Source organism: Prionailurus bengalensis, chromosome B4 (assembly GCF_016509475.1).
Source record: "Prionailurus bengalensis isolate Pbe53 chromosome B4, Fcat_Pben_1.1_paternal_pri, whole genome shotgun sequence".
Taxonomy (NCBI): domain Eukaryota; kingdom Metazoa; phylum Chordata; class Mammalia; order Carnivora; family Felidae; genus Prionailurus; species Prionailurus bengalensis.
This window is the reverse complement of record NC_057358.1, coordinates 46401766-46429681: the sequence shown is the minus strand read 5'-3', so window position 1 is coordinate 46429681 and position 27916 is coordinate 46401766. Positions and strand designations below refer to the sequence as shown.

The 27916-nt window shown below is 38.7% G+C and overlaps 1 protein-coding gene across 1 annotated transcript; it reads right to left on the bottom strand.

The window, feature by feature from the left end:
• Nucleotides 1-335: 335 nt before the first annotated feature.
• Nucleotides 336-27482, bottom strand: CREBL2 (cAMP responsive element binding protein like 2). Its single transcript, XM_043564815.1, has 4 exons — nucleotides 27158-27482; nucleotides 7365-7562; nucleotides 5803-5947; nucleotides 336-3451 (listed from the first exon to the last, which is right to left on the bottom strand). Exons 1-4 carry the CDS (start codon nucleotides 27170-27172, stop codon nucleotides 3447-3449), a joined length of 363 nt encoding a protein of 120 aa, XP_043420750.1. The 5' UTR covers nucleotides 27173-27482; the 3' UTR covers nucleotides 336-3446.
• Nucleotides 27483-27916: the final 434 nt, after the last annotated feature.

The window sequence follows — 27916 nt, the reverse complement described above, 5'->3', positions numbered from 1 at the left end:
ACATGTTTAAATTCCAGCTCATTAAATATATTTATCTTCCATGATTTAAATCCTTACAATAGTCAAATGCAGGCATATGCTAATATTTTAAATTTAATATAGTTCTTTACTCCTTAAGAAGCAGTTTCTCATATCTCCTATTTACCCTGCCAGTTACTCTGTGAAAGTTACCCTCCCCCCTTTTTATAGATGAGGAAAACAGGCCGAGAGATCAAAGAATTCAAGGTGACTCAAAAAATGAATCCAAGACCAGTGCTTTTGCCTAAATCTCACTCTTTTTACTGTTCTGTGCTCACACAAACATATTTCAGTATTGTGAAACAGACCACTTGAGATTTCTCTGGTGAAGATATTTTATTTTTCATAAAAATATAATTGTACAATGCTCTTCAGAGAAAGAAAATACCCTCAATGCCCCCCAATACCACATGGATTAATAATCTTCCTCTCTTTCAAAACTAAATATGTAATTGATAATATGCAACTGATTTCTTGTGAAATATAGCATTGATGTTTTAAATTTCTTTGCCTTTGTTTGAACTAAAAGTAAATCCAGTTTAAACCTATGCTTTTTGTAATGAGCCAAATCAACTCTATCATAATTCAAAGATGATGAAATAAAATGCTAAATGGTGATGCTGATAAATACTGTCAAGTAGCTGAAAAAGAGTGATATGAATTTGCTGCAGTAAGACAGATTCTGATTTAGATACAACAGACAGGTTTTAGACGAAATAGAAAAAAAAATTTAAGAACATCAACTATCTCCTAAAACGTGACCTGGCCAAACTTATTCCATCTTATATTCAGTTGCTCTAATATATGGCAGGTCTATGCTAAGTTAATGACAGAATATGACTGGTCTAAATACACAAATATATACTTTCCCCTTACCTTCCTTTCTTTGGGAACAACAACAACATTACTCTTTTCACTCAGGGAGCAAAAAGAACAGCGCTGATCCAGAGGGACCGAGCTCAGTGATTCTCTCCCCCTCTTCTGTTCTCTCTCAGCCTGTATGTTGTCATTACAGAAAGTGAGAGATGCTAGGATTTCAGTATTGCTGCTTCCTAACTGGAATGGGAAAAGAAATGCTCCAGCTGTTTTAATCAGTGGCATTTATTAACATGCTTCAAGTGGCCAAAGCGTGCAGCCAGCACAACACCCAAAGCAATCAAAACATTCCTTTTTAAGACCAAGAAACTTTGTCTTGGTATGATCTACTTTAAAATACCAAAAAGATAGGTTTAGGAATAAACTTTATATAAGTTGTAATTTACTTTCATCCAAAATTACACATCCTCTACCTGAGGACAAAGTCACTGCTCTTGTAAAGATACTGGGGGTGGGGACAGAGGGTAGCTCAAATGACCCTGTACTTTAAAATTACAACCAGAGAAGAAATACTTCAAGCACAATGGAGACATTCCATTGAAGAGCCACATTCATTTTGGAATGTTTGCTTTGAAAACAACTCTTCTGGGGAATTCAAAAGGTACTGAACAAAAAGCAACACGTAGTAAATCTTGGGTTGTTTTGCAAAATAAAAATATACATTTGAGTAGACCAGATGGCAAAACCATACCCATTACAATCTGAACACTATATTTAAAACACTTAAACTCTGAAGGTCTGGATATTAACTATCCTCAATCTATCTATATTTGTGATCCTAGAAAGACATTAAATACTCTTAAACCCCCAGTCCTCCAAAACACAGAGAGACCCAACAGGTTGGGCTAGTGGTATATCAGTAGTCACACAGGACTAGACTAGATCTGAGTTTGCAACCTACACACAAGAGATCTTCAGGAACGTAGGCTAAGGGGAAGCACTTTATTGAAACATGGCCTAAGAGAAGAGGGGAGAGTACCTTGTAATCTGAAACTATGTGGTCCATCTCTTGTTCCACCTCAGTCTGGATTATGATGCCTCCTCTTAAACTGCCATTTTGTAACAAAACATACTGTGTAGAAGCCAAATATTTGCCTCGGTAGAGCAAAGAACAATTATAATTTAGCAGCAACAGAGAACACAATTCCTGATTTAACTCTGGGACAGAGAAGAAAGAGTGATAAGGTGTCTCACTGGGGAAACTGAAAGATACCTAGTCTATTTGCATGTAAAATATTATGAGCTTGATTCCTCAGCCATTGCTCTGTTGGGTAGTCAGGAAGAAGGTCAATGTAGCTGTAACCGGAGCTGAAAAGAACTACTCTGCCGTTCTGTGCTCCCACCAGGCCATCTGGTCGTGGTGCTGTGACAACTCTAGCTCAGTGCTTCATTCCAGAGTGTAGACACGGTCAGGGCCGAACCAGAGGCACACCCACAGTGTGTTTCTTCCTGGCTCAGAACACATTCATCACGAAGCTCATGTCAGGGGAGAAACTAAGTGTTCTGGTTATGCCTACAGCCATTAGATCTACTAGCAATTTCTCCCTCATTTTGTTCCAGATCTCTTGAGGCAGAAACTCGATCTCAGCAGCTAATTTCATCCTATTTTCTTTAGAAAAAGTGTCCTAGTTGACTACACAAGGAAATGTGTGTGAACATTCACTCCTACCCTCCCCACATACATATATAGACATACAATAGAAACACATACATACATACATTCTCTAAGTTGTCAAGATGGTGTATGCTGATGAAATGCCTAAAGGGTTACTTCTTGCTTAAAAAGAAAATTTGACTAATTATTCTCCAAGTATGGATTAGGCCCTAGCAAACTTTTATAAATATAGTTCGAGAAGACAGCAACGAAAGTTTTAAATAGAGGCTGTCTTGAGGGCTTTCCTGATGGATTTTGTTAACACGTACATTATTCAAAACAGGCATATCATTATGGATTATAAAAATAGAAGTGTATATATTTGTTAATACATATTCACAGCTTATGCTGGAATGGCTCACAGGAGAAATCATGGTTCATGCAGAAAATAAACATTACTCAAGTAAATATAAACAAATAAGATTAGGTCCATTAAGGCTGAGAACTTAATAATCAGCCCATTTGGTTTCTCTTTGTAGGGCAGTCAAAAACATAAAAGAAGGTGACACCTAAACATACATACACATACAATGACATGAAATACATGGAAAGAATATAAATTAACCAATAAAGCAATGTGGAGTTAAGGTGCAAAAATACAATCTTCACCCACTTCTCTCTACTCCTGTGTTTTCAAGCATTACAACATGTTAACTGCCACCGGTGGCAATACCAACCAGAACAGGTCTGAATGTTTATAAATTTTCTAAGTGTTGAAAGTTAAAGCAAAATCCTTTGGGATCTATGATCACACATTTTGGTAGAAACTGCAGATTTACAGAGATGACTACTGAGCAGTAGGTAGTAAATGGAGCCAAGAAGTACAATCTTGCCCATTCATCCTCCATAGGAATTAGAATATTGGCTTCAATCAGCTACTCATCATTTTATATAATCTTCACCCTAAAAAATAAATCATAGTTACCAATGTAAGAATGTTTGTAAGTCAATGAAATTTGTTTAATCTGTTTTAAAATGTATACATTTTTTGTTTGTTTAGCATCTACAGAAAGGCTTTTTAAAAATACAGATTGCAAGAAAATGAGCTGATTTGGCTTTTTTTCATTAATTCAATTTAGATTAAAACAAATGTTACCTCATGTAATAAAAGCTATCAAAAACCAAACCGTTTGCTTTTACAAAAATATTTTAAAAGATAAAAAATTTACAGCATTTTCTTATAACTGTTTCAAGTGCTCCCAAAGCAATCACAATGATAAAGAAACCAATCCATGACATCTTCATTATAAAATCTTTACAGTGTCTTCAACAAATGGTCCTGGAACAATTGGATATTCACATGCAAAAGAATTAAGTTGGACCTCTAACTCATACCATATAGAAAAATTAACTCAAAATGGATCAGTGACCTAAAATATAAGAGCTAAAACCATAAAACTCTTAGAAGAAAACATAGGGGTAAGGTTCTTCACGACCTTGGATTTGACAATGGATTGTTAACATATGACACCCAAAGCATGAACAACAAAAGAAAAAATAGATAAACTGGACTACATCAAAATTTAAATGTTCTGTGCACCAAAGGACACTATCAAGAATGTGAGAAGGGGCGCCTGGGTGGCTCAGTCAGTTAAGCGTCTGACTTTTAATTTTGGCTCAGGTCATGATCTCATGGTTCGTGAGAGTGAGCCCTGCATCAGGCTCTGTGCTGACAGTGCAGAGCCTGCTTGGGATTCTCTCTCTCAACATAAATAAACTTAAAAAAAAAAAAAAGAATTTGAAAAAAACAACCTACAGAATGGGATAAGGTCTAGAATCCGGGAAAAATATAAACTCCTACAACTCAACAACAAAATGAAAAACAACTCAATTAAAACTTGGGGAAGGGACTTAGACATTCCTTCAAAGAAGATATACAAATGGCCAACAAGCATATGAAGAGATGCTCAACATCATTAGTCTTTAGGGAAATGCCAATCAAACCCACAATCAGATACTACTTCACATCCTAGGATGGAAGGCTATAGTTTTTAAAAATAGAGGGGCACCTAGCTGGCTCAGTCAGTGGAGCATGCGACTTTTGATCTCGGGGTTGTGAGTTCAAGCCCCATTTGGGTGTAGAGATTACTTAAAAACAATTTTTTTTTAAATAAGGGAAAATAAAAAGAGTTAGCAAGATGTACAGAAATGGGAAGCTTCATATGCTGCTGGTGGGAACGCAAAATATATCAGCCACTGTGGAGAACAATTTGTGGTTCCCTTAAAAGTTAAATATAAAATTACCAGAAGACTCAGCAATTCCACTTCTAGGTATATAACCAAAAGAATTGAAAACAAGTACTCAAACACATACTTGTACACTCATGTTTCATATCACACTGTTTGGGAGAAACAAGCATCAACAGATGAATGAACAAATAAATTGTGGTACACATACCTAGCAGAACATTATACAGCCATAACATGGAATAAAGTACTAATATATGCTACGGTGTGGATGAACCTTGAAAATATACTAGGTGAAACAGCCAGACACAATAAGTCACATATTGTATGTTTCCATTTGTATGAAATATCCAGAATAGGTAAATCCATAGAGACAAGTTGCCAAGGGCTGGAGGGAGGGAGTAAGAATAAGTAACTACCTAATGAGTTCAGGGTTTTCTTCTGGGGTGATAAAATGTTTTATAACTAGATAGAAGTGGTGGTTGTACAAAACTGATTGTACTAAATGCCTCTGAATTATTACTTTAAAATGGTTAATTTTATGAATTTCATATGAATTTCACCATAATGAAAAAAAAAACAACCTGCAATGATGGGCTCCTGTACTAGATACAGCCTGGACTAGGTGAAGACAGGTTTTTCCCATTATAGCTGTGTGACCCTGGGCGTCTTAACCAACCCCTCTGCTATTTCTTCATCTACAAAATAAAAAGTGTAATTCCTTAACACAATTATTGGAGGAAAAACATAAGATAAATATAAGTGAAGGGATTCTTTAGGCTGTAAATCAAAATACAAATAAAATTCTTATTAACAATAACTAGAATGTATACTCCCATTTATGGACTAAGTTTACTTTAAAAATTTTCCATACATTTTTCAGTTGCTGTTCATCGAGCCCATGTAAAATTCATCTCAATATTTAGAATCTAACACCATTTCACTTGCTTATTAGTATATTACAAATGACATCAACATTTTATTTAATGACATAAGGAAAGTGGTCAATGGAAACCCTACCTTAAAACACTCCTCTAAATATAAACTCTCCCACTCATGGTACTCACAGGAATTGCTGTTAGCATCTGTCTTCCCAGCTTTCATGTGCCTGCTTGAGTTCTGCTGAGATTTGCTCTGCTCTTCTCCAGTGAGTAGGGCCTTTATTTCAGAAGGGATTTTTCCTTGGTCCATTGCCATGCACCACTGCTTGTACTGAAATATGTAAAATATATTTAAGTAAAATTTTACTAGTCAGAGTTCAGAAACCAGGGATGGAAATCCCAGACAGAAAAACTCCCATAACTAGAGGTCACACTGGCTGGTGGGAATCCTATCCCTCCACTGTATTTCCTGTTTATAACCTAGGACATGTATGAGGCCTGCCATCTTTCAGAAGAGGGTAGGAAACTGCTGCTGAATCTTCTAGTGATAAACTGTGGGTAGTGCTCAGATTAAGAAGGCCCTTCTGGGGAGGTGCCTGAGTGGCTCAGTCGGTTGAGCATCCAACTCTTGATTTCGGCTCAAGTCATGATCTGGCTGTTTTGTGGGTTTAAGCCCTGCATTGGGCTCTGTGCTGTGTGTGAAACCTTGGAATTCTGCTCTCTCTGCCCCTCTGCTGCTTACACTCTCTAGCTCTTGAAGTAAATAAACTTAAAAAAAAAAAAAGAAGGCTCCTCTTGGTTAAAAGATTCTCTCTTCCCAGTGTGCCACTAATTAGAATTCATCTCTTTTTGCTGTCACATTATCATTTCTACTCCTAAAATAAATAATTTTATAATTTCCCTTCTCTTTCATAAACATTCACTAAACATCTGCTTTCTGCCAGACTGTGTAGTATGGACTTTGACGTATACAAAGATCAGTCAGTTCAAAGATCATGCCCTCAAGTAGCTTCCACTGCAGAAGGTAAGAAATAACTTGCAGCAGGAGTCAAATTCAATATATGTATTTTTAAATCTATTCAATAGTGTTTATCTGGACTCTCTTCAGACCCCAACCTTATTTTCTTACCATTTAAAATGCTGAGGTCCTAGTTTTGTGATGATCATAGTAGTATTCTCTCTCGTCTCCAACCTGTCACCTCCTCCCCTGAGCTTATAGTGAGATTTCTATTCTCTTTTACATTTCTACAGCCACCACCCAAAGTCTGGATGAATAAATGACCAAAACATGACAAATAAATAAATCAATATGCTGAAACACAAATGGTATATATACTATGCATATTGTTACATATTGTTATATTGCTTTTTCCACTTAGCAATATATTGTAAATGCCTTTCTACATTAGTAAATATACATGTGCATTGTGATTTTTACTGCCTGCCAAGTAGTCCAATTTATGAATGCAGTATAATTTAACTAATCCCCTATTATTGTACATTTGTGTTATTTTCCATTTTTTTCCTTCAAAAACAATCCCTCAGTGAAATAGTCAGTCACATTCTGCTCCCACAAGCTACTATGCAAAACTGCTTCCTTGCTTACGTCTTGGCTAACAGACTAATACTCTTTCCCATATTTGTCAAACACATACGTGAAAATTGGTACCTTCATATTTTAATATATATTTCTTTGGCTACTAAGCTTAGGTTGATTTTTTCAGGTGTTTACTGGCAGACTTTCTTACCATTTCCAGTTCCTCTCTGAGGGCACATATGGCTCTTTCCCGACTGGATACCAACTCTTCCAAATACTGGTATCTTAGCTTTTTCCTGGCCCGGCACTCTCTTGCACTCTGCCGGCTCCTCTCAAGTTTTGCCTTCAAGTCAATTTTGGCTGGCTTCCGACCACGTTTGCCAGGCTTCTTAACTTTACCTCCAACCACCTTTGCCAAGAGAGAGAAGAAATGGTTTTTTTCTCTCAGTTCTGTTTCTAGGAAAGTGACTATGGCTGCACATTAGCAAGGAAAACATTTACAAATAATAAATGAAGCCTATGAAACTAAGAAAGCATAATCCCATGACATGCCTCATGAGTCTTTGCTTCATGTTATTGTTTTCTTTCTGATACTTCTAATACTATGAGTGTGAGAGAAGAAATTCTGTAAGTTTTCATTATTTCTTCAATGATAAACTTTAAGTCATTTAACAGTAAATTTTATGAACCATGTATGGCTAGATGCTACAATCTAAAAGATGGCCACTGAATATTGTGTTCACAAAGAATTTCTGACTTGTGAAAATAATAGGTAGAAAAATCAATATTTAAAATTATAGGGGTGCCTGGATGGCTCAGTCGGTTAAGCATCTGACTTCGGCTTGGGTCATGATCTCACAGTTTGAGAGTTCGAGCCCCATGTCGGGCTCTGTGCTGACAGCTCAGAGCCTGGAGCCTGCTTCAGGTTCTCTCTCTCTCTCTCTCTCTCTCTCTCTCTCTCTCTCCCCCTGCTCCTCCCCCATTCACGCTCTGTCTCTCTCTCTCTCAAAAATAAATAAACATTAAAAAAAAAGATTTAAAAATTTTAAGTTCAGTGTAATCTCAACCTTATAAAACACATAGAAGAAAGGATGTTTATTAAAAATTCAATGAGGATTTCTTTGACAGCTTTCTCTCGTCTATATTTTTTATTATTTCTAAATGTTTATAGTTAGAAAAAAACATAAAATTTGTACAAAAATTGTGTGTGCATATATATATACATTTCATATATATATATATATATATATATATATATATATATAAATGTATCCTAAGAAATTTGGCTATGAATTCCCTCTTCAACATTGATGAGCCCAAAGGAACACACAGAAGTCCCTGACATCTTCAGGATAATTCTCTCCTGATTTTAGAAGCCTATAATTATAACCTTAGACTGTCTCAGGAGATTTCAACTTGCTCCCACTGGTCATAAGACATCTTTTCAATATCTCTATTCATTTACCTGCACAGGCACAATTTTTTGGTGACTAGCAAAGTAATTTAATCTTCTTCATTGTTTAGCTTTGGAACCTCCCCAAGTTCTTACACAAGATGTAACTATGAGGTAAATGTGATGATTTTTTAAATACACGAACCTGAACTTGTACATCAAATAAATTTTCTTTAAAGCAATTACCTTGAAAGGGGTTACATTTATTCCAAAGAACAAGCTTTTTGGGAAAGTGCTTTTAGAGCTAGTTTCTTACAAGCTACAATACAGTCGAGTCGGCCTCAGATTATCTACTTTATCTGACAAAATTCTGAATTATGTCTAGTTCTTTCTGAAAACTACCCTCAGAAAATAAAAATGACATAACTTCAGTATTCTGAAAGGAATACTGCTGAGGAATACTGCTGAGGCTTTAAAGGCAATTATAAAAGAGAAGATGCAAAACTCAAATACTGACAAATCATTGGAAGAAAGTAGGGGCGCCTGGGTGGCTCAGTTGGTTAAGCATCTGACTTTGGTTTGGGTCATGATCTCACAGTTCATGAGTTCAAGCCCCATGTTGGGCTCTGTGCTGACAGCATGGAGCCTAGAACCTGCTTCGGATTCTGTCTCCCTCTCTTTGCCCCTCCCCTGCTCGTTCTCTCTCTCTCTCTCTCTCTCTCTCTCTCTCTCTCTGTCTCAAAATAAATGAACTTAAGAAAAAAAAAACTCTTAAAAAAAAAAAAAGTAGAAGCATTCCCAGTAACAAAACTCAAACTCAATATTCATGTGGGTATAAAAACTCTCATTTGCTTGTTTGTTGCGATCACTATTAATATCACACATGAACAATGCCCAATACCCTATAAAGATCAGATCATTACTAAGTATAATGGTTAGGTTGAAAGCCAAACTGTAAATATGAATGAACCACATTGACTAGACCCTGTGTCATATAACATGATGGCCAACCACTGCATCAAGCATTTTATAAGGCAGCTCTGAAATGAGACTGAATTCTCTAAGACTCTGGGGAAAAAACTTTCTTTTCCACCACTCTTGTAAAGCTAGCTGCTTCAGTATTCCCAAATTAGTTTCAACTTTTCAAAAACAGATCTTTCAAGCTTTTTATATTATACACCATGTTTTTATTCCAACATAATAATATACACCTCAGGAAACTGCACAATTTTAATAAAATATTTTGAAATCATCCTACATTAAAACAAAGTATATTTGCTATTGCTACAGTTTTTAAAAAGCAATATATTTACAGCATAAACTCGAGTCTACAGAGACATAAATGATAATCATATCTATTCTTTATGTAGTAAAGTGAATCGTCAATCATACAACACTGTAATCTAATACCTTGAATATTGCTGTTTTTAATTAATTCAGGAGAGGCTGCCTTTGAGAAGCCAGCAAGAGGACACAGTGTACTTAAGAGACTTCAATGATTTTTGAAACAAACTGAGCACGGTCATAAAAATCAAACAAAAGTTATATCCTTTTGTTTAGTTTTCATGAGAGTAAAATTATTTCACTACCTTTTTTTAAATTAGAAAGCAGAGTAAATGAATCCAGGGTTCCTGTATTTTATGCCACCTCCTATAAAATTACGTTAAAACCATATGTTTAATTTTTCCTCAATGGTAGACTGAATTTTTAGCTTTTGGTGTCAGCTAAAACCTGATTAGTATACCAGTTTTCAAGAGAGGTACGTTGCAGGATTACTGTAAGTCTTAAGTATAAAAGCACCAGGTAAAGAAAAAGGTATTATACAAATGTGGGTTAGTAGACTACTTGCCTTAACAACTGAACTGCATATATTCATAAGCCATAATGATTAGGGGAAGCTTAGGAGAAGTTAGTGAAAGGAACCAGAAACTAAAACTGAAATCAGTCTCACAAATTCCTTAAATATCTCTGGCCAAAAATCATTCTTACCAATTTTCATTACATTTTCACAAACTCAGTGACAACCATATTGTCCCTTTGCTCCCCTATTTCTTCTGTGAGGAAGCACATTAACGTTGCTAAGTAAAAGTACTGATTTTTATGCACCAACACAAACTCCAAAGAAAACTATGAAAATAATATAAGATTTAGCTTTTTCTATTCTAGTCTTATTTCTATTGACATAGAGCCACATGAAAATATAAATAGCTGTCTTTAAAACAGTGGAACCTCTTTATCCATTACCCATTTTACTTCTCTTTCCTCCCCCAAACACATTTGTGAGCTGGAAATAGGAAGCCCCAAGGGAAACACTCAGAAAGTCTGTCTCCCTAGCTCTCATATAAAGAAACTTGCCAGCCATTGATTTTTTCCTTACTCTCCAGAGAATTTATTACACAAAGGTAAAATAGTAGAGATGCTAGATTTCAGTAGGGCTTTTGCAATACCACATCCGTCTTCATTATTATGTTTAAAATGTTCAAGTCTGTTTGTTATAAGCAAGTAAGAGTGAGGGTCCTACTCTTCTGTTAACTACCTGTTTTTTTATAAACACTTTCTCCATTGAGACAAGCTAAAACTGGATGTTCTGATTTTTAGAAAGTAAGCACCAGGGACTGTCATATAATTCTTAGTACACAGCAATAACTATCTAATAAATATGGCAGATAAAAAGACAAAAGACATTCCTAAGTAACTAATGGGTCAAAGAAGAGATCACAAGGGAAATTAGAAAACTACTTTGAAATGAAAAGAAAACACAACATACCAAAACTTTATGAGATGCAGCTAAAGCAGTGCTCAGAGGGAGCTGTAAATGCTTAAACTAAAAAGAAGATTTGAAATCAATAACCTAATTTTCCACCTTAAGAAACTCGAAAATGAAGAACAAATTAAATCCCAAGCAAGCTGATGGAAGGAAATAACAAGTATCAAAGCAGACATAAATAAAATAGAGGTTGGTAAAACAATAGAGAAAATCAATGAAACCGAAAGTTTCAAAAAAAATCAACAAAATCAACAAACCTTTGGCTAGACTGGCCAAGAGAAAACATTCAAAATACTAAAGTCAAGATGAGGGGCGCCTGGGTGGCTCAGGCATCCGACTCGATTTCGGCTCGGGTCATGATCTTGGGGTCGTGGGATTCAAGCCCTGTGTTGGGCTCTGTGCTGTTAGTGTGGAGCTTGCTTGGGATTCTTTCTCTCCCCCTTTCTCCTCCCCTCCGCTGCTTGTGCTTATACTCTTTCTCTCAAAATAAATAAACTTAAAAATAAAAAGACTGGGTTAAAAAAAAAAAAGACTGAAAGAAACATCATCCCTATCAACTTTACAGAAATAGAAATGGTTACATGAGATACTATGAAAAATTATATGCCAAAAACAAGATAACCTAGAAGAAATGGACAAATTTCTAGAAAGACACAAAGTAGCAAAACTGACTCAAGATAAAATAGAAAATCTGAATAGACCTATAACAAATAAAGAGATTGAATTAGTAACAACAACAACAACAACAAATTCCCACAAAGAAAAGTCCAAGTCACTTCACTGGTGAATTCTACTAAACATTTAAAGAATTAACACTAAGTTTGTATAAACTCTTCCAAAAAACAGAAAACAACATGTCCCAATTCATTCTATGAAGCCATTAGCTTGATATCAAAACCAAAGATACCATAAGAAAACTACAGACCAATATGTTTTCCGAATATAGATGCAAATATCCTCAACAAAATGCTAGCAGATTGAATCTAACAACATATAAAGAGGATTTACACCATAGCTATGTGCAACTTATCACAGGAATAAAGGTAGGTGTAACAACCCAAAAATCAAATACTGTAATAATAGATCATCTCAAAAGAAAAAAAGGGCCAAAGTTACATTTTCTTCTCAAAAGACTCAGAAAAAGCACCTGACAAAATCTAACACCCTCATATGATAAAAAAACAAAAGAAAACAAAACACTCAACAAACTGAATAAAGGGAACTTCTTCAACCTGATAAAGGGTATCTATGAAACACCCACAGCTAATATCACACTTAAAGGTAAAATACTGAAAGCTTTCCCCCCAAAGATCAGGAAAAAGACAAGGACCTTGCCTTCTCTCATTACTTCTATTCAACACTGTTATTGTATTAGAGGATCTAGCCACAGCAATTAGGCAAGAAAAAGAAAGAAAAGTCATTCATACTGGAAGGGAAAAAGTAAAACTACTTTTACTTGAGGATGGTATGATCTTGTATGTAGAAAATCCTAAGGAATCCACAAAAAACTATTTAGTGCTGATAAATGAGTTGAGCAAGGTTGCAAGAGACAAGATCTATAAACAAAAATTAGCTCTGACCAATGAACAATCTGAAATGAAATCATAAAGACATTCATTGAGAATAGCATAAAAACATACCATTTAGAACAACGTTTTAGGGGCACCTGAGTGGCTCAGTCAGTTAAGCATCTGACTCTCGATTTCGGCTCAGGTCATGATCTCACGGTTCATGAGATCAAGCCCCAGGTCAAGTCGGGCTCTATACAAACAGTGCGGAGGAGTCTACTTGAGATTATCTCTCCTTCTCTCTCTGCCCCTCCCCTGCTTGCTCTCTAAATAAACATTTAAAAAAGAAACAGCATTTTATTGAGGGTATTTGCATCTATATTCAGAGAACATATTGGTCTATAGTTTTCTTATGGTATCTCTGGTTTTGATACATGCTATAATATTGGCCTCATAGAATGACTTAGCAATAATTTAACAACAACAACAACAAAAAAACCCCTGCAAACCGTATGCACTGAAAACCACAAAACATCATTATAAGAAACTAAAGATCTAATAAAAAGAAAGACATTCCATATTCATGGATTGAAAGACTTAATATTGTTAAGATGACAATATTCCCCCAAATTGATCTGCAAATTCAACAAAATCCCAGCTGGGGTTGCCTGGCTGGTTCAGTTGGTAGAACATTTGACTCTTGATCTTGGGGTCATGAGTTTGGTCCCCATAGTGGGTGTAGAGATTACTTTAAAAAACACCAGCTGCCTTTTTGCATAAATTGACAAGATAATTTAAAAAATTATATGGTAATAGAGGGACCCCAAATAGCCAAACAATTTTAAAAAACAAAAAGGTGGAGGACTTGACTTACTGATTTCAAAATTTATTAGAAAGCTACAATAATCAAGATAATGTGGTACTGGCACAAGGGTAGACACACATATCAAATGAAAAAGAATTGAGAATCTGGAAATAAACCTTAGATTTATGGTCAACTGATTTTCAGTAAGGTGCCACAACAATAGAGAAACGGGAAAAGAACAGTCTTTTCAATAAATGGTGCTGGGACAACTGAATATCTGCAAGCAAAAAGAATTAAGTTGGACTCCTACAACATGCCATATACAAAAATTAACTCAAAATAGAACAAAGGCCTAAATGTAAGAGCCACAATAACTCTTAAAGGAAAACATAGAGATAAATCTTGTGACCTTGGATTAGGCCACAGTTTCTTAGATATGACACCACAAGCATACTCAACAAAAGAAAAAAATTGGACTTCAAAATTAAAAATTTTGTGCTTCAGGGGCGCCTGGGTGCCTCAGTTGGTTAAGCATCGACTTTGGTTCAGGTCATGATTTCACAGTTGGCATGTTCATGCCCCACGTCAGGCTCTGTGCTGTTAGCTCAGAGCCTGGAGACTGCTTCAGATTCTGTGTCTCCCTCTCTCTGCCCCTCACCCACTAATGCTCTCTGTCTCTCAAAAATAAATAAACATTAAAAAAAATTTTTTTATGCTTCAAAGAACACCATTAGGGTCAACATATAGAATGGGAGAAAATAATTGTAAGTCATACGTATGATAAGGTATTTGTATCCAGAATATACAAAGAACACCTACAATTCAACAAAAAGATAAACTGTCCAATTAAAGTGTAGGCAAAGTATTTGAATAGACATTTCTCGAAAGAAGACATATAAATGACCAATAAACATATGAAAAACATTCAACATCATTAGTCATTTGGGAAATGTGAATCAAGGCCAAGGGATACCTCTTTATACACACAAGAATGGTTATATGATAAAAAACAGCCAATAACATGTGGAGATGTGGAGAAATGGAACCCTTATACATTGCTGGTGGGAATATAAAATAGTAGCCACCTTGGAAAACCATTTGCATGTTCCCCAAAATATTAAACCTAGAATTACCATATGACCCAGCAGTTCTGCTCCTAGGTATATCCCCCCAAAAGATGAAAACATATGACCACATAAGAATTTGTACAATGCATGTTCATAGTACCGTTTTTCATGATAGCTTTTAAAAAAGTGGAAACAACCCAAATGTCCATCAACTGATGAGTGTATAACAAAATGTGGTGTGTCCATACAATGGAACATTCATTATTCAGACATAAAAAGGAATGAAGTACATGGTTCAACACAGATGAACACTGGAAACATTATGCCAAGTGAGAGAAACCAAACACAAATGGCCTCATACTGTGTGATTCCATGGAGCTAAAATGTCCACGAAAGGCAAATCGATAAGAGATAAAAAGTAGATTAGTAATTGCTTACGGCAGGGGAGGAGAGAATGAGGAACGACTGCTAAAGGGTTTCTTTTGTTCTTTTTTAAATTAACATAGTTTGCTTTTCAGAGCTATTTTAGGTTTACAAAAAATTAAGCAGAAAGTAGAGAGTTCTCACATATCTCCTCTTTCTCCACTCTCCCAGTGTCCCCTATCATTATTTTTTTGAGAGAGACAGAGAGACAGACAGAGACAGGGCATGAGCAGGGGAAGGGCAGAGAGAGAAGGAGACACAGAATCTGAAGCAGGCTCCAGGCTCAGAGCTGTCAGCACAGATCCCTATGTGGGGCTCGAACCATGAACTGTGAAATCATGACCTGAGCCAAAGCCAGACGCTTAACCGACTCAGCCATCCAGGCATCCCCCAGCGTCCCCTATTATTAACATCTTGTAGGGGTGCCTGGGTGGCTCAGTTGGTTGAGTGTCCAACTTCGGCTCAGCTCATGATCTCGTGGTTTGTGAGTTCAAGTCCCACATTGGGATGGATCTCTGCTGTCAGCACAGAGCCTGCTTCAGATCCTCAGTACTCCCCCACCCTTCCCCCACTCCCTCTCCCTCTCTCAAAAATAAACATTAAATTAAAAAAAAAATCTTGCATTAGTGTAGTACATTCACTATAACTGATGAACTAACGTTGATATGTTATGAATAAATCCATAGTCTACATCACTCTGTGTTGTATGGCTCTCTGGTTTTAACAAATGTACATATCATGTATCTGCAATAAAGTATCATACAGAATATTTTCACTGCCCTAAAAATCCCATGTCCCACCCCTTCTTCCTTCCTCCAAAATGCTGGCAACCATTTATCTTTTTACTACCTTTATAGTTTTGCGTTTTCCATAATGTCATATAGTTGGAATCACATGGTAGACAGCCTTTTTAAACTGGCCTCTTTCACTTAGCAATATGCAGGTAAGTTCTGCCATGCCTTTTTGTGGTTTAATAGTTCAGTTCTTTTTATTGCTTAATAACGTTACTGGGGTGCCTGGGTGGCTCAGTCGGTGGGGTGTCCAACTTCGGCTCAGGTCATGATCTCACTGTCTGTGAGTCTGAGCCCCACGTTGGGCTCTGTGCTGACAGCTCAGAGGCTGGAGCCTGTTTCTGATTCTGTGTCTCCCTCTTTCTCTCTCCTCCCCGGCTCATCCTCTGTCTCTCTCTTCTCAAAAATAAACATTAAAAAAAAAAAATTAAAAAAAAACAATATTACATTACATGGATATACCACAGTTTGTTTACAAGGGTTTCTTTTTAAGGTAATGAAAATGTTCTGGGAAGATAGCAGTAACCATTGCACAACTCTGTGAATGTACAGTTGGCCCTTGAACGATGCAAGGGTTAGGAGCACTGATCCCCAAGCAGTCACAATTCCACACAAAACCTAACTCTTAATAGCCTACTGTTAACTGGAAGCCTTACTAATAACATAGTTAATACATATTTTGTATATTATATGTATCATATACTGTATTATTACAATAAAGTAAGCTAAAGAAAAGAAAATATTATTAACAAAATCATGAGGATGGCTTAGTCGGTTAAGCATCTGACTTCAGCTCAGGTCACGATCTCAAGGTTCATAGGTTCGAGCCCTGCATCAGGCTCTGTGCTGACAGCTCAGAGCCTGGAGCCTGCTTCAGATTCTGTGTCTCCCTCTCTCTCTCCCCCTCCCCCACTCATGCTCGGTCTCTCTTTCTCTCAAAAAATAAATAAACATTAAACTTTTTTTTTAATTAAAAAAAAGAAAATCATAAGGAAAATACATTTATAGCATGGCACTGTATTTATAAAAAACAAATCTGCATGTAAGTGAGCCCACATGTTCAAACCCATGTTGTTCAAGCGTCAACTGTACTAATAAAAATCACAGAATTGTACCCTTTAAAAGGATGAATTTTATGGTATGTGAATTATTTTTCAATAAAGGCATTATCTTTTTTTTTTTTTTCAACGTTTATTTATTTTTTGGGACAGAGAGAGACAGAGCATGAACGGGGGAGGGGCAGAGAGAGAGGGAGACACAGAATCGGAAACAGTCTCCAGGCTCTGAGCCATCAGCCCAGAGCCTGACGCGGGGCTCGAACTCACGGACCGCGAGATCATGACCTGGCTGAAGTCGGACGCTTAACCGACTGCGCCACCCAGGCGCCCCTATAAAGGCATTATCTTAAAAAGACAGCTGTTATTAAAAAAATACGTGAACCTTAAAAAGCGGAAAGAATAATAGAAAAGGAAGAATCAATGTGGCATAGAGACACAAGCTTATGAGGAGAAAGAATATTACAGAGGGGAGGGGTCAAGCATAAGGGTTCTAATTTTGGAGCTTAAAAAGGCTGAGAATTAACATACAACGACTGGATCTAGCCAAGAAGGAGTTCCTGATGATTCTAAATTTAACCATTACAGAGAAAAAATAGAACTTAGCCTGCAAAGGCCTGAGTGTGGATGGCACAGGCTTCCCAGTCAACAGGTTTAACTTTTGTAGAAAGAGGAGCTGCATGCTCTCCAGGGGTTCTTATTAGGAAGGCTCCAGTGTCCAGATTAAACCCTATTCCAAAGATTCTTGGATCATTTTACTTCTAGCTTTTTAGGAGCTAACAACAAACACTTAAACTCAAGGCCAAACTGGAGTATGCAGGAAGAGAGCACTCACCATGGACAAGGCCTTGAGTGAGGCACTCTACCTGTTATCTCATGTTATTTCACACCATTTCAGTGAGGGGAAAGCCATCTTCTTCAGGTAAAGAGGGGAAAATTATTTCCTCTATTCAACAACCATTTACTGAACACCTGCCATGTCCCCAAATTCTGTGAAACTCCAGGAATATTGATATAAGAACACAGGGTCCTAAACTGTAATGTATATAGACTCATAAGACGCAGAAGACATGAAAAAAGCAATAACATAATAAAAGGCAAGATATCAGGATATACAGGAGTGATGGTGGTAGAAGGATACATGTATACACACACATACCCACACACAGATATGCACAGTGATCTCTTTTGTTTTATAGATGGCAACATTTTAGTTCAGAGAATTTCAGTGTCAGAGCAGGGTCTAGGACCTAAGACCCCTGATTTGCATCATAGCAACTTGTCACAAGGTAACTCACTATCATAAGCATAACTATTCCCCTCCAGATTTCATGGTAGGACTCATTAACTTGATCACATCATGCCCTGCAAAGGCTCAAAAACTGACAGGTGCTTTAGAGGCACTGCTCTATTATTAATGCCATATATCTTTCATTTACTCCAGCTCACTGTGGCATTAGGCACTTGATGGAGGGTGGTGGTGAGGAGGTTAACTAACAAACTTTCTCATTTTATGCTTCCTTGAAATCTCCCTCTACTATTGTGGCTCTCCATACCCACCAACTGAAGTCATGCCAATCTATTCCTTTATAAAATCTGAGTTAGCTCTTCTTCTCTCCTCCTACTGCCTATATTAGTCAGAGCTCTACTCACAGATTATCACAATAAGTTCTCAGTAGGGCTCCCTACCATCTCTCCTTTTCCACTCCCACCTTCCTAGTTAATCCATCCTGCAAAGAGCTACCAAATTAACCTTTCTTTTCAGTTTATTAAAATAACGTTGGTGTATTTTCCTTCATTGTAAAAACGCAGTATCTGATCATTACAGAAAGAACAAACTCCCTTTGGCCATGTCACTCTCCAGCTCAAGAGAAGACCTCTGACTCAGCACTGCTTACTAGGTCACTATATCCAGTATATCACTTTCCTGTGGCTGCTCTAACAATTACCGCAAACTTGGTGGTGATGAAAGCAATAGAAATGTATTCTCTCTGTTTGTTCTGCAGGCCAGAGTCTGGAAGGATGGCACTACTTCTGGAGAGCACAGGGGAGAATCCATCCTTGCCTCTTCCAGCTTCTAAGAACTATCAGCATGCCCTCATTTGTGGCCACGTCAATCCAATCTCTGCCTCTGTGGTCACACCGCCTCCATATCTGTCTGCCAAATCTCTCTCAAGCCTTATTCTTATGAGGACACCTGTCATTGGATTTAGGCCCCACACAGATAATCCAGGATAAATTCTTCCTCTCAAAACCATTAATTTAATCACACTCTCCCCCCCACCCCCACCCCATAAGGTAATATTCACTTTTACCATATAAGGTGATATTCACAGGATCCAGGGATTAGGACACAGATATTTCTTTTCAGGGGCCACTAGTCAGCCCACTATATCCAGGCTCCTGCTAACCAAGGCAATCTTCTCTTTCATTATTCCCCAAAGGGGAATCATATCTAGTCATGCCTCCTTAGGACCTTGCCTCATCCCCTCCATTCCCATCTATTCAATATCACCATTTCTCCAAATGTTCCCTCCACCTCTCTACCATCCAGAATGGCAAATGTTATGCTTTCTTTGGTTAGGGGATCAGCTCTAGCCTTCTTTCTCTGAAGCTCTCCCTGACAATCACCGTCTTCCCATATGTCATTTTTCTTCTCCAAATGTCTGGAACATATACTGAACACACTGAATTTATATGTTATATTGCTTTTTGTTTGTTTGTTTTTTTAGTGGCCTCACAGATTTAAGTTCTATCTCCTCCAGGTAACGTGAGCTGCTCGGGCACAAAAGCTGTGTTTTCTGCTTTCCCAATCTCCACTGTATCCAGCCCTGAGACAGGCTATTCTTAAGAGGCATTTATTAAAAGACTGATAATTGAATGAATAAATGCAAAGAAAAATTAGGACTATTCAAAACTGACTTAAACCGATGTCATTATCAGGACTGCCAACTTATAGAAGCTATAAAAAAAAAGAAAAAGAAAACGAAAAAGAGAAAGAAAAAAAAAGCTCCCTCATAAGGCATATAAAATCTGAAAAACCAATGAAGAACTCTTAACTATTTTACCACCCTTTTTGCACTTGTTTACATCCTAATGCTCTAATTCTTAAGGCAACTCATAAAAGTTTCAAGCTGTTAAGTAAGTCTAAGAGGATTATTGCATGTACATGAAGTGGCAGCAACAGCCCCAGCTAAAGACAAAAAATAGCAAGGGGGTTCACTTCACTCTTTTTAAAACGTAAAGTGAAAAGTTATCTCCAACTGATTAAAGAAAAATAAGATAGATAGGAATGTACCCAGCTACTGCTCTTTACCACTTTAAAGAAAAAACAGGTAGCTGCATTTTCATTTGGTGTTAAGACTCCCGTAACTTCCTTCACAGCTGTGGGTTAGGCCTTTTATTTACCAGATCTTCAGAAACAAAAGTCTAATCACATCTTCCTGCTGCTAACCTTTCTGCCAGTTTTTCTAGTCAACGGAAGGAGAAAGAAGATAAAGTAGGCCTCTCTGAACTGAGAGTTAACTCCTGCCTCTCCTCTCCCAACACCTATGCCTGTTTGAAGCTAAATATAATACTACATAGATTTCAGCAATGCCTGAAACTGTTACAAACTGACTCACTAGGAGCGGTCTATACCTAACTGTCTTTGCTTCCCCGCCCACCTCCTTCTCAACCGCTACATTTTCGCTTCTACCCTATCACTCCAGGGAAAATTCTCTTGCTAGGATCATAAATAATCCCCTATTTTCCAAATAGAACGGATACTCCTCCCCAACCCCCCCCCCCCCCCTTTGCTGTTTGACTTTTTTTGTGGCATCTCATATTCAAGTCCCCTCTTTAAAATTTTCTCTTCCCTTAGATACATGGCAGAACTGCCTTCCCCCTTTTTTTTCTGGTTCTCCTGGATCACTAACCCTCTTTATTTTGCCGAGTTCTGTTCCTCAGCCTCTTCTGATCATTCTAGTCCGGGTTCTGTCTTTTTAGCTCTCTCTTCTGTCCACATTCTTCATCCTTGAAGGATTTTATGCATGCTACATCAACCACAACCCAAATTACAATAGCCTCAATATGGTCTTCAGCCCAGGCCTTTCTTTCGAGCAATCTAAACTGATGAGGGGCCAGAAAGGACTAGCATTTACTGAGAACCCGTGATGTACTAAGTTCTTCTGATATGGGCTCACATATATACAGCTGACTCTTCAACAATGCAAAGGTGATGGGTGCCAACTTCCGAACAGTCAAAAAACCATCTGTAACTTTCACTACCCTTCAAAACTTAACTATTACTAGACTACTGTTGACTGGAAACCTCTCAATAACATAGTCAATTAACACACATTTTGTATGTCATATGTATTACATATTGTAATCTTACAATAAAGCTAGAGAAAAGAAAATGTTAAGAAAATCATAAGGAAGAGAAAATATATTTACAGTACTATATTTATTTTCTAAAAATCCACGTGTAAGTAGATCTGGGCAGTTTAAACCTATGTTGCTTAAGGGTCAACTGTTCATTTTTTAAGTAAGCTTTACGCCCAACGGTGGGGCTTCAACTCACAGCCCCAAGATCAAGAGTCACATACTCTACCAACTGAGCTAGCCAGGTGCCCCAAAGGTCAACTGTTATTACATTTAATTCTCACAATAATTCATTAAAGTTTTATTAATCCATCCAGTGAAGAAATTCAGTTTGGAACAGATTAAATAATCTGTTCAAAATCATAACAGCTTGAAAGTGGTAGAAATGAGATCTGGTCTTTGGTTATATGCCAAAATCCATGTTCTTCCCTAATCGGACCCTCTGCCTCTAGTCTTATGCTGGTTCCTACATCTTTACCCTAATCCATTCTCCATATAGCCATTAGCATTTTTTCCTTTAAAAACACAAATCTGATATTGTCACCTCCGCTTTAAAATCCTTTGATGGCTCCCCAACACCTATAGCCTTGGTTTTCAAACTTCGGCAAGCATATGAGCCAGTCAACTGGCGAGCCTAATTAAAATTCAGATTCCCACGCCCTATTCCCAAGATCCTGGGTCAGCAGGTGTTTCTTTATTCCACATTTTGAAAAAATACTGACCAAAATGTGTTAGCTTAACTTGCCAGGCATATCATGATCTGGCCCCAGATTATTTTTCCAACCTTATCTCTGCCTACACTTTTACTTATGCTTTATGCTCTAGTTTAGGAGTCAGCAAACGACAGCCCTGATGGAAAGCAAAGCCCAGCCTATTGACTGTTTTGGTAAATAAAGTTTTATTAGAACACAGCCACACCCAGTCATTAAATCTGCCTATGGTTACTTCTGTGCTAAAATGGCAGAGCTGAGTAACTGCACCAGAGACCACATGGCCAACAAATAATTACTATCTGACCTTTTACTGAAAATTTTTTAATTCCTGCTCTAACTTCTACCATAGTACTTATTCAGTGCAATATGCTTTATTTAGTACAGGCATCTACTCTTACCGCTCCAAAAGCACTTTACCTCTATTGCCCTTATTTTTTACCTCACTATATTGTAATTATTTTTCTTTATGTCTGCTTAGCCCACTGAAATGTAAGTTTCCAAGAATAGTTATAAACGTTATCACTTTTGGGGGCGCCTGGGTGGCGCAGTCGGTTAAGCGTCCGACTTCAGCCAGGTCACGATCTCGCGGTCCGTGAGTTCGAGCCCCGCGTCAGGCTCTGGGCTGATGGCTCAGAGCCTGGAGCCTGTTTCCGATTCTGTGTCTCCCTCTCTCTCTGCCCCTCCCCCGTTCATGCTCTGTCTCTCTCTGTCCCCAAAAAAATAAATAAACGTTGAAAAAAAAAAAAAAAAAAAAAAAAAAAACGTTATCACTTTTGTGTCTCTGTCTAGCACAATGCCTTTACATATTATGTGTCCAACAAATATTTAATGAATTAATGAATAAACAGACTTTTCTGAAAACCTTAGGAGAGTGAATTGTTCTAAATAAGGATATGTAAACTTAGATTTCAGCTGGTTTCTGTAGTATTAAAATTGCTCCTTAGGGTTAAACCATCTTTTGAGGTACCTTAGTTAAAATATGCAGGCAGTATAGGGGTGCCTGGGTGGCTCAGTTGTTTAAGCATCCGACTCTTGATTTCAGCTCAGGTCGTGATCTCATGGTTCCTGAATTTGAGCCCCACATGGGGCTCTGTGCTGACAGTGCAGAGCCTGCTTGGGATTCTCTCTCTCTCCCTCTCTGTCCCTCCCCTGCTCGTGCACTCTTTCTCTCTCTGCCTCTGTCTCTCAAAATAAATAAACTTAAACATTTTTTTTTTAATCTTAAAAAAATCTATGCAGGCAGCCTAGAGAGGAAAGGAAGGTACATTAAATCTGTCAGAGATTTGTTTAGTAGATGAGCTGGCTCTTCTGTTTTAGTCTCGTGGAAAGCACTGATGAAGAGGACGGAAGAAAAAGCAGAGAATGTCTGAGTTTTGTGGCACTGCTCAAGGAAGGTGGTTCCAACTGTAGCAAAAGATGGATAAAGGGTCAATAGGAGGGACTTCAGGGGCCAAAGGACAGGTCCAGGAATGTCAAAGAGATTCTTTGGCCAAGTTAAAACTTTTGTGAGAACCAACACTACTCAGAACTGAATGGAACAGAAGACCTTGTCTTCTTACCTAAGAGGTAAGGAAGGTGTAAGAAAACTCATTTTTAGAAAATCGTGCGTAATACAGGTAGACAGGAAGAACGAAGGAGAACAGTATTCATATTAGCATATTGTGGCCAGTGTCTGACCCACTCTCTTGTCAGTCACTCAACTGAAGCTTGGTGCCCTAAACTGTCAGGCAATATAATAAGGTAGTCTATTACCAGCTTAGTCTGAGGCAGGAACATATCTAGTCTAGGGTATTTCAATTTATATTAGTCATTCATTCAATAAACATAGAAGTCAAATGTAAAATAAAAAGTAAGAACCTTCTATGATCAAAGCCTCTGAAAATAACATACGTTAATTTTCTTTGTAATTGAATGCAGCAGATCAGGAGGAAGCTTTCATAAAAACAAGCACTTTTTACTAGTAGACATGCAGGTGGGCTCAGGAGACTATCTTTCTCACAATCTGACAGTTAAATGCAGAGTTTAAGTTCATTTCAAGCCCCATCCCATTGCCCTGTCCCATTGGGGGCATAGTTAAGAGCAAAGGGTAGTGTAGGTATAAATATAAACATGGCTCCAAATGTTATGCAACAGCGTGCAATTAAGAATTGCTAAAATGAGCATCTCAGGTACCTACTGCACTGTGTCAACTACCAAGGAAGTCACTCCTTGGTAATAACATTTTTTGTGCTCACTATATGTCAGACTCTGTATTCAATGCTTTATGATAATGTAGTACCTCTAATCCTCAGCAAAGCCTGTGAAAAAGGTATTGACCATTTAACAGATAAAATGGAAGCTCAGAAAGGTTAATTAGCCAAGATTTTTCCTTCCCAACTAGCTTAGTAGAGATCTACTCAGTCAGTGTTCAATCTCTGCTACTTAACACTTTCCCAAGCCCCCACTTTTAGATGCCCAATCTATCTCTTGCTTTCTTTTTGCTATTTGCCATTGTCTGTATACTCTGGGTGGTTGGCTCAATAGAGCACATGGATTAACAAAGCCCAGGTACGTCAGGGCAATCTCCTTAATGACACTCTGTTCCCACTTCCTTCAGTCACTATTAACAAGTACTCTATGCTGTGTCAGGCACACTGCTAGTCGGTTGAAAGGCAAAGTTGCACTCCCATTCAAAGCTGTCCTACTCTGACTCCAGAAAGCTGGACGGCAGAATGTGGAGAGCTCCTGGCACACTCACTCGTTGCCACTGATGAAAACAACTCAGAATACAGAATCTTTTTAAAGGGAGGTCCTCACATCATCATCGTCTTCTCCTGACCTGCTCATTCAACTACTGTCTCTCTAGAACTGCAGCTCCTGCCCACTTCATCCTCTTCCCGTTCCCCTGGCCTTGCTGTTGGCCAGTCTGTCATCCTTTCTGCCCTCCTGTCACCACAATTCCAGGCCCCAACTCTCACCTTCCCTTATACAGGAAAAAAGGGAACCTGAGACTCCATCACTTAAACATAATGTGAGGGGAAATGTGTTTTGTGTGTAAGTACATGTATATGCTAGGAGGAAAATACAATTTTGCAGGGCTGTAACAACTAGAGCACAGAGAAAGGCAGGCCTGGGAGCTGCCAAAGACTTGTTCAAGGGCTGTTTCATACTGCCTGACTGCTGGAAGAGCGGTCCAGTCTTGCTGTACATGGCATTTAAATATTACTCATCCACAACTACGATATGTACTCAAAGTGAAAGTAGTGTATTGACAGAGGCACTATCCATCCAGAGACCTCTGAAGGGATTTCCTTCTGCATGATCATTAAAGATTTAAGAAACTGCCGGTTTCTAAATACTCTCATAAAAACAATCAATTAAAAAGAATGAGAACTGAGTTCGTTTTGCTTCCCTGTGAACCCTATAGGAAATAAATTATGGATAGTCTACCCCCCAAATTTAACTTCACTCTTTTAGGGAAAACAATACAATTTTATACCCTCCACCACAGTTTGCTAGTTTTAGAAATAACTCCTATGTGATTTTACAGGCAAGTCAAATAACTCAAAATCCAATGTATTTTTCTTGGGACTTAATTTGAGCTTACCAACGACTTTGAGAAAGTTATCAAATGTTTCAAAGGTCTGAAAAGTAAACTAAAAATTATGTAGAATATACTGTGAGAGCCTCAAATTAAGGAAATTAAAGAACAATGTTATTTTAGCATCCTTAAAGAGCTGTAGCATTATTTTCTACAAAAGAGAAGGGATCCGATATTCAGATTTACTTTCAAAATCAATACTGAACAGTCAAGCTAGCAAGACTTTTATGGAAAATCATTTTCTAATGTTCCTGGAAAACTTTCAGAACTCCCTCTTTCTGTCTTGGAAATATCACTTCCTATTAGGGTTTGCTACTTCACAAGCAAACTGTTTCTCTAGGTGAGTCTCAATTTCAGAGTACTGCAGTGGGCTTTCCCTTCATTTATCACTTTTCTCAGAGCCTTCTGCAAGAACGGGAAGAGGCGATAATGTAGACTAACACAAACAGCACAGAGAAGCGAGAAGTGTTTTCATTCTAAGGATGGGTGAGACAAAAATGTGACCGCAGCAAAGTGTTACTGGTTAAGTGGAGGGGGACAAGAGCACCCAAACAAAGGAAAAAGCTAGCACCAGCAGTATGCCAGAGCCTGTGGAAAGTAGGACCTCTGAAAGGCAAAGAGAAGGAGTAACTTCTACTTCAAAGACTGGCAAAGTCTAGCAGTCTGAGTCCTTAAAAAAAAAAAAAAAAAGTCCAATTTCTTAAACATGCCAGAACATCAGTAAGCTGATGAGTAATGAGCTGACCATCCCTATATCTTCATGAAATAAAACTGGACAACACTAATGTGGATAGACAGAAAGACAGGGTATACATAAACTATGTGAATTACCCAATTATGAATAATGCTTGCTAGAATCATAGGGATAAATGTTGTTGTTGTTTTTTTTTTAATGGCAAAAGACGGATGGAAGTGGAATATTAAGATACATTACCAAGAAGGAATTCACTACTTTTCCTAGAGAAGGCTTTCTAGAGGAGGTTAGATTCTGGACGAATAGCAACAGGAGCTTCGCAGAGTGTTCCAACCAACCACAGGAAAATAGCTCATAGGGGGAGTGAACTGATTATATGAATGGGGCATTGAGTAAGGGAGCCTGAGAGAAGAAAGGGGAACCTTCAAGGGGAATAGGGCTGGTTCAGGGTGCCCTAATTAAGGTCTCCACACCGGAGAAAGTGTGGGAGAGGGCCGGGGAAGGCAAAAAGAGAAAACACGGTAGTTTCTTCACTTATCTCGCTAGGCAAGTCAAGGACTAGGGTTTGCGCTACCTGGAAAAGCTGACAAACAGGCTTGTCCGGGGAGTGAAAATTTTCCAGAGGAGAAGGCCCTTTCTGGAAAAACACAGCCCCCTGTTCCCTGAATTTCTGGCTGGGTACAGGGGGTAACAACTGGAGGCGCAGGGATGTCTAAGGCAGGTGTTTCCCGGGTGTTGGCGAGGCTACCAAGCTGAGGTTCAGCGGCGAGTCTAGCACTTAGCGACAAGCAGGCGGCGGCGGCGGCGGCGGCAGCAGCTGCGCGTGCAAACCACAGGACTTACCTTACTGTCATCCATCTCGGCGGACAGGCCGGCCTGGCCAGGCGCTCCCTCCCCCTCCCCTCTCCCGGCTCAGCCGGCCTGGCCGGGCCCGGCCCCCGCCCCGGGGGAAGAAGGGGATATGGTTCTGACTGTCTCCTCCTCTCGCCTAACAGTTCGCTTCCCTGAGGCCACAGTCACGGGGACGAGGGACCAGTTCAGGAATGACAGAGCGGACCCTGGAGGCGGCCCAAAACGCCTCCCTTTGCCGCCGCCGCCTCCTCCTCCCCCTCCATGACAGTCTCTGGGTGTGTTTACAGACTCCCTGGAGAGCCGCCCGGACGGGAGGGTGGGCGGGAGTACTGCACGCGGAATGGCCTCGTCAGTTGCCGTAGTCGGCGGCATTCTGGGGATTGTAGTTTTCCCTAACGCACCGTCTGCAAGGCTGACTAGGAAGAAAACTACAATGTCCACATAGCCTCAGCAAGGCGTCTGTTTTCCTCTTGCTTCTGAACGCGGCGGAGGAGGGGCTAGCCAGGAGATCAGACTACGTTTCCAACAGTGTGCTCTTTTGGACTTCCAGAGCTGTGGGCGCCGGTGGCGCGAGTTTGAGGGCCTGCAGAGGCGCCCCTGAAGGAGGAGCATTGGGAGCGGGCCCTCTTTAGGGATACCGAGGAAACCCTCAAGGTTCTTTATTAAAACAAGAACAAAAAATTGTTGCTTTGGGAAACAATTTGCAGTTCCTCATAATATTAGACATAGAGTTACCATATGGCCAACAAT